A 13,853-nucleotide genomic window follows, 5' to 3' on the forward strand; every position below is an offset into this window, starting at 1 on the left:
CAAGGAGGGGAGGGGTCAGTGGGATGAACTGGGAGATTGGGACTGACATATATATACTACTATGTATAAAATAGATAACTAATGAGAACCTACTGTATAGACAGGGAACTCTACTCAGTGCTCTGTGGTGACCTAAATGGGAAGGAAATCCAAAAAAAGAAGGGATATATGTATACATATAGCTGATTCACTTTGCTGTACAGCAGAAACAATACTACATTGTAAAGCAATGATACTCCAATAAAAATTTTTTTAAAAATTAAAAAAATAAAATATCACAGATATTCAAGTTTCCTGTGCACCCATTCTCATCCCTCCTCTTTCCCAAAGGCAACCACTATTATGTACTGATGCATCATGGGTCCTTCCAGCCCATGTTTCATAATTGATTACTGTGGTATGTGAGAGTGTAACATACAGTACATAGTAATGCCTGTTTGCTTTTTAGGTATTGTACTCTAAATATTATTCAGCAACTCCGTTTTCAAGATTTATCTATATTAATTAATGCAGATCTGCCTGATGCAAATATTCCATTGAAAAATACATCACAATTTATCTACTGACAGATACTGAGGTTGTTAACTGATTTTTTTCCTTGTTATCAAAAAGAAAGTTGCAATGTATACCCCTCCATATTTCTCCTTTTATATATGAGGAAATTTCTCTAGGATAGATGCCTAGAAACTGAATGCCAAGGTTATATGATATGCACATCTTTAACTTTATTAGATACTATAAACTGCTCTCCAAAGTGGTTGTAACAATTTATATTCCCACCAGCATGTTCCCCATACTTTTAACAACGTCTGGAGTAAAAATTGAAAAATTTTGCCTAATGGTATCGTATTGTTGTTTTAATTTGCATTCCCCTGATAACCAGTGAGGTTGAACATTTTTCATATGTTTATTAACTATATAGGTTTCCTCTTATTAGAAGCGCTTCATTTCCTTTGCTCATTTCTCTACTGGATTATTTGACCTTTTCCCTACTGACCTGTGGCAGTTCTTTACATATTCTGTATATGAATATTTTTCATTATGCACATTAAAATCATCTCATAGATTATTGCTTGTCTTTTAACTTTATGATATCCCTGTCCCAGCTAAGATTTTAAAGGCTGTCAGCATTTTCAATCTTTTCCTTTATGGTTTGTGCTTTTTTTGTGTCTCATTTAAAAAACTGTTCCCAACACCAAGGCCATTTTGCAAGATTTCCTTCAAGCAGTTTTAAGTTTTATATTTCCATATTTAGATCTTTAAATGAGGTTTATTTTCATGTCTGATGTGACGTAAGGATCTAATTTTATTTTGTTCTACACGGATGACCAACTGTGCAATATCATTCATTGTCTGGTCCATCCTTCTCCCAACTGATTTGTGATGGCTCTATTTCACATACAGTTCACATATATGTGCAGGTGTGTTTCTGAGCTCCCTATTCTGTTCCATGGCTCTATGTGTCTATCTTTGTTGCCAAACTATTCCATTTTAATTACTACAGCTTTATAATAAGTTACATATAATAATGTTATAAATTATATGTTATATAAGGTATAGTGGGTTTTCATTACTGCCTTGGTAAAACGTTGGTGAAGACCTAAATACTTTGAAAAGACATGACGATATAGCCAATTATTTTTCTTTTCATAACAGAGTGACTGTACTTAATCTCATGTCTCCCTCACATACTCCTTCCCCAGTATAGAAAAGAAGCCTAAAAACTAATTTAAAACCACAACTTCGTCTTTTCTAAGAACTGCAAAACAGGAAGGAAGGAAGGAGGGAAGTGCCCCTCAGCCAGAGTCTGGAGACCACCATCTCCAGTTCCTTAAAATCATTTTGATCACGCGAGTTCTACTATACATGATAAAACCTAAGACAATCCCCCCACCACCACTCTGAGAACTGCCCTTTGATCAGCTGGGGAGGAGGGGCTCTGTGACACTTAGGCAGGGGAGAGAAGACCCTGTGACACTCAAGTAGGGCAGTCAACAGCTGGTGATCTTCAAGTACAGAAACAATTGAGACCTGTGATACTCAGCAGAGGGGTGGAAGGTGCCTCCAAAAGCCTATTAGAAGGGGTGCTGCTGATAGTAATATCTGAAAGGGTTCACAGTGTTCAGTAACACGCTTAGGGATCTACAGCTTCATCAAGGTTTTGACCTGCTCTCTCTTGCTATGGACATGCAGTCCCATATCATAATGGGAGAGAGGGACCTGATTTCTTCCCTGTGCAATTAGGTGAGAGGAGTGTTGAGTGGAACAAAGTTATTGATTTTAAATGATGTTGCTAACATCAAGCAGTGAGTCCTGGAAACTCCTGGGAGCAGGTACCTAACTTTCCCCCTGGACACGTTCTCAACATTGACTACTTATCGACAGGATGACTGCATGTGTACTATGCGCAAGGCATTGGGACTGAAGAGAAAGGTGCTTGGTAGCTCCATTAAAGTCCCCTCAGCATTACAAGAGAAGGGGTACACGAATAAATTAGGTAAGCATCTAGTCCATTTACTTTCTTCTAAGAGGCCTAATGAAATGAAGCTCACTCCCTTTTACCAGATCTTACCAACCTTTCCACATTTTTACCACCCACTACTGATGTCAACTCAAGGGTGAAATTATGCAAAGAGAAAAAGAAATGGAGGGTAAAAAGGAAGAAAAGAAATAAAATATATGAGACAATATGAAATGTCAATGTGCAGATTTCCTAATATCCTCCTTATTTGGGCTACCTCCTGGTGATTTTGAAGGTCAATCTCTCTGTCTCAGGGGATCAAACTGAGAAATAGTAAAGAAATAAAATAGATCATTTCAGGATATAGTAGCATCATGTGAACTGACATGAGAAAGAATACACCTAAGAGAAAACTAATCATTCAAAATTAACTTTTAAGAAATACTCAACATTGTGTTAAGAAGCTCCAACTGTGTTTTCTCTCATTTTTCCAAAACTGCTCTTAAAGCCCATAGCCGAATGCAAAGGTACTAAGTACCTCCTTCTCATTCCCAGTTCAGTGGAACTCCCCACAATGCACATATTTCAGCAAAAACCCCCACTGGGAAGGGAGAGAAGGTTTAGGGCGAGGAGAAGCTATCTCTACCCCTCAACATCTTACGGGTTGCTTACAGTTTGTATAGCAAGATAGCACACATTATAGGGCATACTGTATTAGTGGTTACTTACCAAGGGGCTATTTATTTTAGCTAAAAATATAAACCTAGTGATAAAAAGAAAATTATTGGGCTTCCCTGGTGGCGCAGTGGTTGAGAATCTGCCTGCCAATGCAGGGGACACGGGTTCGAGCCCTGGTCTGGGAAGATCCCACATGCCACGGAGCAACTGGGCCCGTGAGCCACAACTACTGAGCCTGCGCGTCTGGAGCCTGTGCTCCGCAACAAGAGAGGCCGCGATAGTGAGAGGCCCGCGCACTGCGATGAAGAGTGGCCCCCGCTTGCCGCAACTAGAGAAAGCCCTCACACAGAAACAAAGACCCAACACAGCCAAAAATTAAAATAAATAAATAAATAAATATTAAAAAAAAAAAAAAAAGAAAATTATTTTATTTTTCATGCAACATCTAGGAGAGGTTAACACCTTTCCTGGGTTCAGAGGTTATATTCCTCCAGCTTCTTTGTTTAAAACAATGAAAGCCCAGTCTAGCTAGTTTAGGCAGGAAAAGAACTTAATAAAGGCCACACAATCAGGAAACCAGGTTTAGAGGTGACCACGCCATAGATTTGTGCTGTTGGAGACAAATCAGCCACCAAACTCCAGCTTGGGCTTCTAACGGTGGAACACTGCTCCTGCTGCCTCTAGAAACTGGACTGTATTTACCAAAAGCAGATTCTTCTAGGTACTTCTTCCTTTTTTTTTTGGCTGCACCGCACAGCATGTGAGATCTTTTTTTAAAATTTATTTTTGGCTATGCGCGGGCTTTCCCTAGTTGCGCTGAGCAGGGGCTAATCTTTGTTGTGGTGCGCGGGCTTCTCATTGCAGTGGCTTCTCTTGTTGCGGAGCACGGGCTCCAGGCGCACAGGCTTCAGGAGTTGTGGCACACAGGCTCTAGAGCGCAGGCTCAGTAGTTGTGGCACGCAGGCTCTAGAGCGCAGGCTCAGTAGTTGTGGCACACGGGCTTAGTTGCTCCACAGCATGTGGGATCTTCCCGGACCAGGGCTCGAACCCGTGTCCCCTGCATTGGCAGGCAGATTCCTAACCACTGCGTCACCAGGGAAGCTCCCAGCATGTGGGATCTTAGTTCCCCAACCAGGGATCGAACTCATGTCCCATGCATTGGAAGCATGGAGTCAACCACTGGATCTCCAGGAAAGTCCTAGGTACTTCTGATTAGAGTCTAGAGTGAGTGCATTTGACTGGCAAAGTTTCAGGTCACTAGATTGTGCCCTCACTGAAATATAAACTTGGAAAAGCGAGTTTCTGGCCTCTCCAATGGGGAAGTGCAGATATACAAAGGAGGGAATTCTCTCAAAGGGGAAGAGTGTTCAGAGTCACAGTGCGGCCAGAGGGAATAACAATGTGCCCTCTAATGTGGAACCTGCATTTCCTAAATCCCTGCTTCTCAAGCTTCAGTGTGCATACAGATCACCTGGAGATCTTGTTAAAATGCAAATTCTGATTCTGTGGGTCTGGGGTGGGGCCTGAGAATCTGAATTCCTAATAAGTTCCCAGGTGAGACTGGTCCATAGACCATTTTAGTAGATGAATATATGTTACTGCATAAAATCAGAATCTATTATGCTTGACTATTCAAGAGTATTGAGCACAGTCTAATAATGGCAGCAATGATGATGACACTGAAAATATTAATAATGGTGGAAACTATTATTTATTGAATGTTTATCACATGTCATGTACTCTCTTTAGTGCTTCATCTATACTTTCATTTGGTTGTCAAACAATCCTGTGAGACAGACACGTTATTACTTTTCAAATGAGGAAAATGAATCTCAGAGAAATAAACTGACTTAACTAAGGTCACAAGGCCAGTAGGAGGCAGGGCTGGGAATCAACCTGGGCATGTCTGATCCCAAACTCTGAGTGGCCAAGCTCTAAAATCTCAGTGCCCAGCACTGCCTGCCATATCAATCCTCAGATGAGCACCCCTTTATGAAAACGAGGGAAATGATGGTATTAACTGAGCCTGAAGTTTAATTTTGCCTCTCTTACCTTTCTGAATTTATGTTGCAGGTCTTCCTGCAGGAAGGTACAGGAAAGGGTGTGGCTAAGAAAGCAAATTTAGTCTTGTTCCACCTTGTAAGAAGAGGCATATATTTCTTGTAGGATAAGAAAATATATAAAATAATGTATGCATGTATATGTATGTATACATATGCATATATATACAGACATAAAAGCATGTGTTTACTTATACATATTTCTATCTCTTATATTAGAACACTGTTCTAGTATATCTAGTCTTTGAATGACACATATAAACAACTCCTCTATCTGCCCACACAAAGAAAACTAAATGCTCAAAAAAACAAACAACAGCAACAAAAACCCACCCCACACAAATAGTAGTAGGTGTTTCTGGTGTGCTGCCTCTTTCAAGATTAGAATCCAGAATGTCCCTGGAAGAACACTCCCACCTGATCCCAACACTCAGCTGTGGGGTCTACTTAGGACTGGTCTCAATACAGTTCCCAGGGTATGAGCTTGATGCTTCAAAGACTAATTCGGGGGTTAGTGGGAAGGCGGTGACACAGGCTCTGTCTACTGCTAGGCATGAATCCCAGCAACACTTGGCAACCACCTCGGGGACCACGCAGGGATCAAGTATCTATAGGTGAAGCTAATACAGAGGAAGCTAAGATGAGACATGGTAAGAGAGAAACTATAGACATTGTTTGAACCCTGGATAAAAGCTCATTTGAAGATGTGTCCTTCGACTATAACGTAGTTAATTGTCTTTATACATTTATTTTAACTCAGATCTTCTGTTTCTGACAAGAGAAACCATTGTTTATTTGTGTCAACACAGACCAAATAACTAGAAGTAATATGCAACTTAATTTTTAAAACCTCACTGAACTCAATTTTACATGAGTAGGCTTCAAAAAGTATTCTATTAAATGCTTTAGACTACAACCATTTTTCTCTGAATGCATTGTTTTATAGAAAATATAATCAACTAGTAAAAATTAGAAGAAAAAAGATAAAGAGATTAAAAAAACCCCAAAACTGAAAATCTAGAAATAGACCCAGTTATAAACAAAAATGTGATACATAAATCAATTCAGTGTACAATGGGAATTATTCAATAAGTGATGTTGGAACATTTGACTACCTATAAAAATAATGAAGTGAGGTTCCACCCTAAAATATACTCTGATTGTAGAGTTAAAGGTAAAAAAAGAAAGGAGACAGAAGGGGAGGCGAGGAAAAGAAAACCAAAAAACAAAACAGAAGACAATATAGGAAAATATTTATTTGATTCAAGACAGGAATTCGTAAGCAAAATGCCAAAGGCAGAAAAGATGATAGCTAACTAGACAGATAGGTAGGTAGAGGTTGAAAGAACAGCCTTCATAAAAATTAAGAAAATCCATACCTCAAAAAATCCCATCAACAAAATTATATAGAAATTAATGGTGGACTCCCCGGTGGCACAGTGGTTAAGAATCCACCTGCCAATGCAGGGGACACGGGTTCGAGCCCCGGGTCCAGGAAGATTCCATATGCCGCGGAGCAACTAAGTCCGTGCACCACAACTACTGAGCCTGCACTCTAGAGCCCGTGCTCGGCAACAAGAGAAGCCACCGCAATGGGAAGCCCATGCACTGCAACAAAGAGTAGCCCCGGGCTTCCCTGGTGGCGCAGTGGTTGAGAGTCAGCCTGCCAATGCAGGGGACACGGGTTCGAGCCCTGGCCTGGGAGGATCCCACATGCCGCGGAGCAGCTGGGCCCATGAGCCACAATTACTGAGCCTGCGCGTCTGGAGCCTGTGCTCCGCAACAAGAGAGGCCGCGGTAGTGAGAGGCGTGGCGCGCGCACCGCGATGAAGAGTGGCCCCCGCTTGCCACAACTAGAGAGAGCCCTCGCACAGAAACGAAGACCCAACACAGCCATAAATTAATTAATTAATTAATTAAAAAAAAAAAAAAAAGAGTAGCCCCTGCTCGCTGCAACTAGAGAAAAAGCCCGTGCGCAGAAATAAAGATCCAATGCAGCCAAAAAAAATAAAATAAAAAATTAATTAATAAAAAATTAATGGTAAAGTGGGAAAATGTATTTCCAATATACATGGATATGTATTTCCAATATATATGATAGACTATGAGTTAATATTTCTAATATATAAAGAACACATATGAATCTATTAGAAAAAGATAAAGATGTAGATTTTCAAAAGAAAACACATATATTACAAATGTGAAAAGCAAAAGTTGATTGCTTGCTACAATAAGACTTCTGGGAAAAAAAGGTGACTAATAAAAGGGGTTCTCCTACACTGTTGGTGGGAATGTAAGTTCATACAGCCACTATAGAAAACAGTACGGCAGTTCCTCAGAAAACTAAAAATAGAATGACCATATGATCCAGCAATCCCACTTCTGGTAATATATCCAGACAAAACTATAATTCAAAAAGATACATGCACCCCTACATGCATAGCAGCACTATTCACAATAGCCAAAACATGGAAACAACCTAAATGTCCATCAACAGATGAATGGATAAAGAAGACGTGGTACATAAATACAATGGAATACTACTCAGCCATAAAAAAGAACGAAATAATGCCATTCACAGCAACATGGATGCAACTAGAGATTATCATACTAAGTGAAGTAAGTCAGAAAGAGAAAGACAAATACCATATATCACTTATATGTGGAACCTAAAATATGGCACAAATGAACCTATCTACAAAACAGAAACAGACTCATAGACATAGAGAACAGATTTGTGGTTACCAAGGGGGAGCGGGGAGGGAAAGGGATGGACTGGGAGTTTGGGGTTGGTAGATGCAAACTATTACATTCAGAATGCATAAACAACAGGTCCTAATGGATAGCACAGGGAACTATATTCAATATCCTGTGATAAAGCATGATGGAAAACAATATAAAAAAAGAATGTATACATGTGTATAACTGAGTCACTTTGCTGTACAGCAGAGATTAGCACAACATTGTAAATCAACTATACTTCAAATAAACATGGGGGGGTTCTTGCACAAAATCATAAAAGAAGCTGTGTGTATGTATGTATATTTAAGAAATATACACATAGAAACCCAACTCATGATGCAATAAAAATTTAAATTTATGACAAATGCTCCAAATTTACATAAAAATCTCAAAAATTAATGGAATCTAAACCACTGCGAGATAGTCAATAATTCTTCTAATAATGTATGTCCTCTTTACTCATGACTGTTTGCTAAGATTTGAGTTGAGCATTGTAATAGGGCTGACATGAAAATTAATAATTTTATCCACACATTGTTAACATTTTATAACTTTGTGAGTTTAGTTCTAAACAGAAATAAGAACGGTTTTCCAATAGGGAAACAGATCTTTTTTTTGCCACACTGTGCATCTTGTGGGATCTTAGGTCCCTGACCAGGGATTGAACCCGGGGCCACGGCAGTGAAAGCACCAAGTCCTAACCACTGGACCACCAGAGAACTGCCAGGAAGTAGAATTTAAATGACGTCAGTAAAACTAAACAAAATGGAACAATTTCTCTTTGTTTCTGTCTGCCTAGTCATTTGTCAAATTATTTATTTTAAAAATATTATTCAAAGATATGCAGTATTTCTACAATGATTTGATAAAGACTCAAGGTTATACAACATCCATTTTAAAAGTGCCTGATGTTGCTTTAGCTAGTTTTTTCAGAACCTTTCTTCTTTGCTTAGTCCTAAGTATGCTCTACATATTAAGTGCTTAAGGTCCATTTGTACATATTCATTCACATACATTTGGATGTGCTGGATTCTAAATTTTTTTAAAAACCTATGTTTAAAATAAATTTATTCTAATATAAATAAATATGCAAATAAATAAATAAAACTTTTAGAGCACAGAGCCTAGTTCGGGCTCTACAGAACAAACGTAAATTATAAGTTAACTTTATATATCTCTCATAAAAGAAAAGTATCAATCAGATTTTTATTTGTCACATTGATGTTTCCAGTCCAAATAGTGTTTCTCTAAAGCTAATAATATCTTAGCAATATAATATCCTTCCACAGAACAATGGATCAAAACATCAGGATCATTCTTTAGGAAATTCCTATTACAGTTAGTTTGAGCCTCAATGTCTCATTTACTATACACATACTAGCGGACTAATATCCACTAGGCAGATGCAAGGAAATCTTTCAACTTGCTTTTGCAGGGATAAATTATTAGAAGGATATACAATACAAACAACAGTTTTACTAAGCTGTTTTGCTATACTGGACCACTTTGTAAAATACATTTCTGAATTCTACCCTCAAATATAAATTAAGTGAGAATGTAGAAACTCTGTCAGGCTGTCTCCTATTTTACAAAAAAAAGGGGGGGGAGGGGGACAAATAAATAAACCAAATTCACAACTATTTAAGTGAAAAGGTACTACTTATATCCGATATGTATCAAGAGTTAGAGTCTTAGTACAAAGACTTTCACAAGCCTAATAAAGATAATATTGTGTCTAATGATGTGAATATTGGCCAAAGACCACGCTGTGATTAAGTGATTGAATTAAAACTAGAAAGGAAGGAAGGAAGAAGGAGAGACAGCCCAGGGAATGGGAGAGAATATTTACAAATCGTATTTAATAGAAGACTTACAACCAGAATCTATAAAGAACTCTTATAACTCACCAATAAAACGACAACATAACTAGAAAATGGGCAAAGGATCTGAATGGATTTTTCTCAAAAGAAAGATATACAAATGGCCAATAAGCACATTAAAAAATATATAGTCATTAGGGTAATACAAATCAAAACTACAGCAAGTTACTACTTCACACACCCAGCAGGATAATTTTTTCAATGGAAAATAACAAGTGTTGGTGAGCATACGGTGAAATAGGAATCTTTTAAAATTGTTGGTGAGATTGTAAAATGGTGAAGCTGCTTTGGAACACTGTTTGGCAGTTCCTCAAACATAGAGTTACCATATGACCCAGTGATTCCACCTCTAGGTAGCTGTCCAAGTGAAATTAAAATATATGTCCACATAAAAACTTGTATATAAATGATATTAGCAGCATTATTTACCACAGCCAAAAAATGGAAACAACCTAAGTATCCATCAGCTGATAAAGGAAAAACAAAATGTGGTCTATCCATACAATGAAATAGAAAGGAAAATAACACTGATAGACACTACCACATAGATTAATCTTAAAAAAATTATGCTTAAGTACAAGAAGGCCATCACAAAAGGCCACAAAATAAGAGTCTATTTATATGAAATGTGCACAACAGGCAGATCCATAGAGACAGAAAGTAGATTAGTGGTTGACTGGGGCTGGGAGGAGGGAAAGAATTACTGCTAATGGGTATGCGGTTTCTTTCTGGGGTGATGAAAATATTTTGAAATTAGATACTAGTGATGGTTAATAATAGCCCAGATTAAATAAATACTGAATGTTAGAATTACAGAACATTTAGAATGTTAGAATTACAGATAGGGGCCTCATATAATAATTTCTTTCTCCTCTCAATCCATTCCAGTTAGGTCCATGTATTCCAGAAATGCAAGTTATCTGATTATTATAAATTTTGAGAGAAAAAATAAAATACTTCTTCCAGATATATTTGTTGCTTTTTAAAAAAAACTTGTTTTAATCTGCCACACCAACTAAAATGAATAAAGTGCTAAATTGGTTCAAATAAATAATATTGAAAAAAAATCAGGTCTATTTTTATCGTATTCCTAAACCAACATCATTTTGGCCTCAAAGCAGTAACCAAAGGCTTCCCTGGTGGCGCAGTGGTTGAGAGTCTGCCTGCCAAAGCAGGGGACACGGGTTCAAGCCCTGGTCTGGGAAGATCCTACATGCCGCGGAGCAACTGGGCCCGTGAGCCACAATTACTGAGCCTGCGCGTCTGGAGCCTGTGCTCCGCAAGAAGAGAGGCCGCGATAGTGAGAGGCCCCCGCACCGCGATGAAGAATGGCCCCCACTTGCCACAACTAGAGAAAGCCCTCGCACAGAAACAAAGACCCAACACAGCCATAAATCAATAAAATAAATTTAAAAAAAACAAAAACAAACAGTAACCAAGAGCATTAAAAAAAACTTTCAAAAATAACTTTACTTATAAAAATTCAGCTTAAGATCAGATACAAACCTTAAATACAGCCATGCAATATCAACAGCACAATCCTACAGCTGTCCTCTCAGCCCTGAGGTACATCGACCGGATAGATGGCCTTACTTCAGATGACTTTCCTTTACTGTATCACCTGGATGTATAATATTTCATTATTTCTATCTTTCTGAGAATAATAAAGGCCCAAATTCTAGCAAATTGAGCCAGTGGTTTTAGGAGTGCTGACGGCGCAGAATTCTCTGATGTACGTGGATGAGGGACTCTGTCACCTCACGTGCCATACCTGGTATGCACTGTGCCGTGGCCTCAGTGGTTATGGTCGGAGCAACTGGGGGCTGCTGCTGACTGGAGCTCACTTCTGGCTCTGTGTTAACTGAGGGAGAAAGGGCCACCTCACAGGAGGAGACCTGGCTGGGCAGATGGGACAGGAACTCTTCAGAAGCAACTTGCTCATCCTGTCCAGGCAGCTGCAGGGCAGACAAAGGGATGCTGATCTGTTTGTTAGGATGGGATGTGCTCACCGGCATCTGTATGGCCACCTGCTGGTTGGTGCCATGGGCACCAGTGGGTCCTCTGTTTGGTGAAGCCAAAGATACCCTAGTAGTCTTCTGGACGATTGGTCTAGACATCACAGAGGGGGATGCAGACACACCATGTGGGTCTAGCTCTGTGCTGATGGCAGATGTTACATGGGGAATCAGCTTAGCAGACCCTATACAGGAGGGACCAGCATGAGTCTGAGGCTTAGGTTTTGCCATCTGCGTCAACGAGAGGGCTGGTCCATCTACCCCTCCGGTCAGCTCTGCATTCGCCACAATATAATAATCTTCAGGAATCTCCTGTTTGATTTTCTTAATGATCACATCACTGCTGCATTCATCAATCATCTGAGCCTGGGAGCTTGAATGGAGAGAAGATGGGACTATTCCAGGCCTTTTTCGAGCAATGCTTTGAGGCCTTTGGGTTTGGGGTTCAAAGTCACTATCCTCATCTGTAACAGAAGACTCACAAACCATGTCAAACAGAGTGTTTTCATCTTCATACTCTTCAACAGCTTCATCCAGTTCAGAGGGCTCACTGCAATAAGAGAAGTCACAAGAGTCTCTGGTCCGATTACAGTCTAGCTTTGCTTTCACTGGTCTCCCAGGGTACCTTTCAACGGGGCTAGTTTGTGTCTCAGAGGGCACTCCAATTATACTGGGACTATCAGAGTTAAAACTTCTGTTATCCTGGAAACAGACCCTTTCTTGGGAGCCAGCTCTGCAAGTAGCTGTCAGTGGCCAGTGATAAGCATGGCCCGCACTACAGCCCCACATTGCTGTCAGGTTCCCATGGGAACCTTCCGAAAGCAAATGTTTCAGGTTTGGAATGAGGCTGCAAATGGTCCCATGGCTGTGGGCCCAGCTGACCAATTTGGATAGATTCTCAGATGAGGTATGAAGGCAATCCTCCATGTTACAGGATCAGCAGTGTCTTTCCTAAAGGAAAATAATCAGAATAAGAAGCTATTATTACCCAAGATATTCCCATATCTCAATCACTTCAATTTCCTTAAACTATGATCATGTGGCATTAAAAAAATATACTTCAAAACTGTATCCAGTTAATATCACTGCATATGGGCAGAGACTGGAAGAGAATACAGGAAAAAAAGTAAAAACAATCGATGGTTTATGGCTGTGGGACTTGAGAAATTTTTTGTTAATTTCCTTTATTGTTATAATGTCTACATAAGAAAAAAAAGTGAAAGAAAAAAAAAAAAAGAAACAAGCAATAAAAAAGAGGTGAGCTTTTTTCATAGTACATTTTACTTCCAAAGTCACACAGAGAGAGAGAGGTTCAGTCAGCCCTGTAATAATAAAATGTGTGTATTATTTGTATTAACCAGGAGGATGAACTTCTAACTTCACCTTCTGCTACCATAAACTTCATTACTAGAGGCAGGGCCACCAAAGGCTCAGATCCATTCTAGGATGGATGTCAGAGAAGGGAAATCTGGTTTTCTGCTGGGCACCAGAAAACAAATGACACTACTGGGAGCCCAAGAAGAGAATGAGGGGCTATATCTGGGAAGTGGGGAAGAAAAGTCTTTAACAGAGATGGGAAAACAGTCCGGGAGGGGAGCCACTAGAGGCCCCTGCTGGGGTCAGGGGCACAGGCAGGCTGTAGACCAGAAGCAAGGATGGGTAGGCCGGGTGCCAGCACCCTAACCAAATCTTAGGAGTAGGCTTCCCACCTCCTTGCTGTCTGAAATTCCTGAAACATTGCCTTTATCTCACAATTTAGAGGTAAAAACATGCATCTGGTGTATTTTACCATCTGAGGTTCCTATACGCCCAAGCTGGTATATAATCAACTACCACAGAGGAATGAATCATTCCTTATTGGGAAGAGGTCAAAAAGAATGCTTGTTATGGGTCCTTGACTGGGTAAGAGTGAGGACAACATGATGAAAAAAAAAAAGTAAAGAGGCACGTGGAGTCCACATGTGATTAGAAAGGTTTAATAAGGCTCTGTCAAAAGGGACATCCTGGGAAGAACTAG

The 13,853-nt window shown here is 39.6% G+C and overlaps 1 protein-coding gene across 10 annotated transcripts in view; it reads right to left on the reverse strand.

Annotated features, from left to right (window-relative positions):
* The window catches only part of KIAA1958, a 225,388-nt gene that overhangs the window by 130,245 nt on the left and 81,290 nt on the right, over positions 1-13,853 (reverse strand). For all 10 annotated transcript variants that reach the window (XM_082469160.1, XM_082469159.1, XM_082469155.1 and 7 more), the window contains one exon: positions 11,593-12,787. In XM_082469160.1, coding sequence (XP_082325286.1) covers positions 11,593-12,763 — 1,171 coding nt within the window. In that variant the 5' untranslated portion in view covers positions 12,764-12,787. The remainder of the gene's footprint in view (positions 1-11,592; positions 12,788-13,853) is intronic.

Source organism: Balaenoptera physalus (genome assembly GCF_965194825.1).
Source record: "Balaenoptera physalus genome assembly, chromosome: 7".
In the NCBI taxonomy this organism is placed as follows: domain Eukaryota; kingdom Metazoa; phylum Chordata; class Mammalia; order Artiodactyla; family Balaenopteridae; genus Balaenoptera; species Balaenoptera physalus.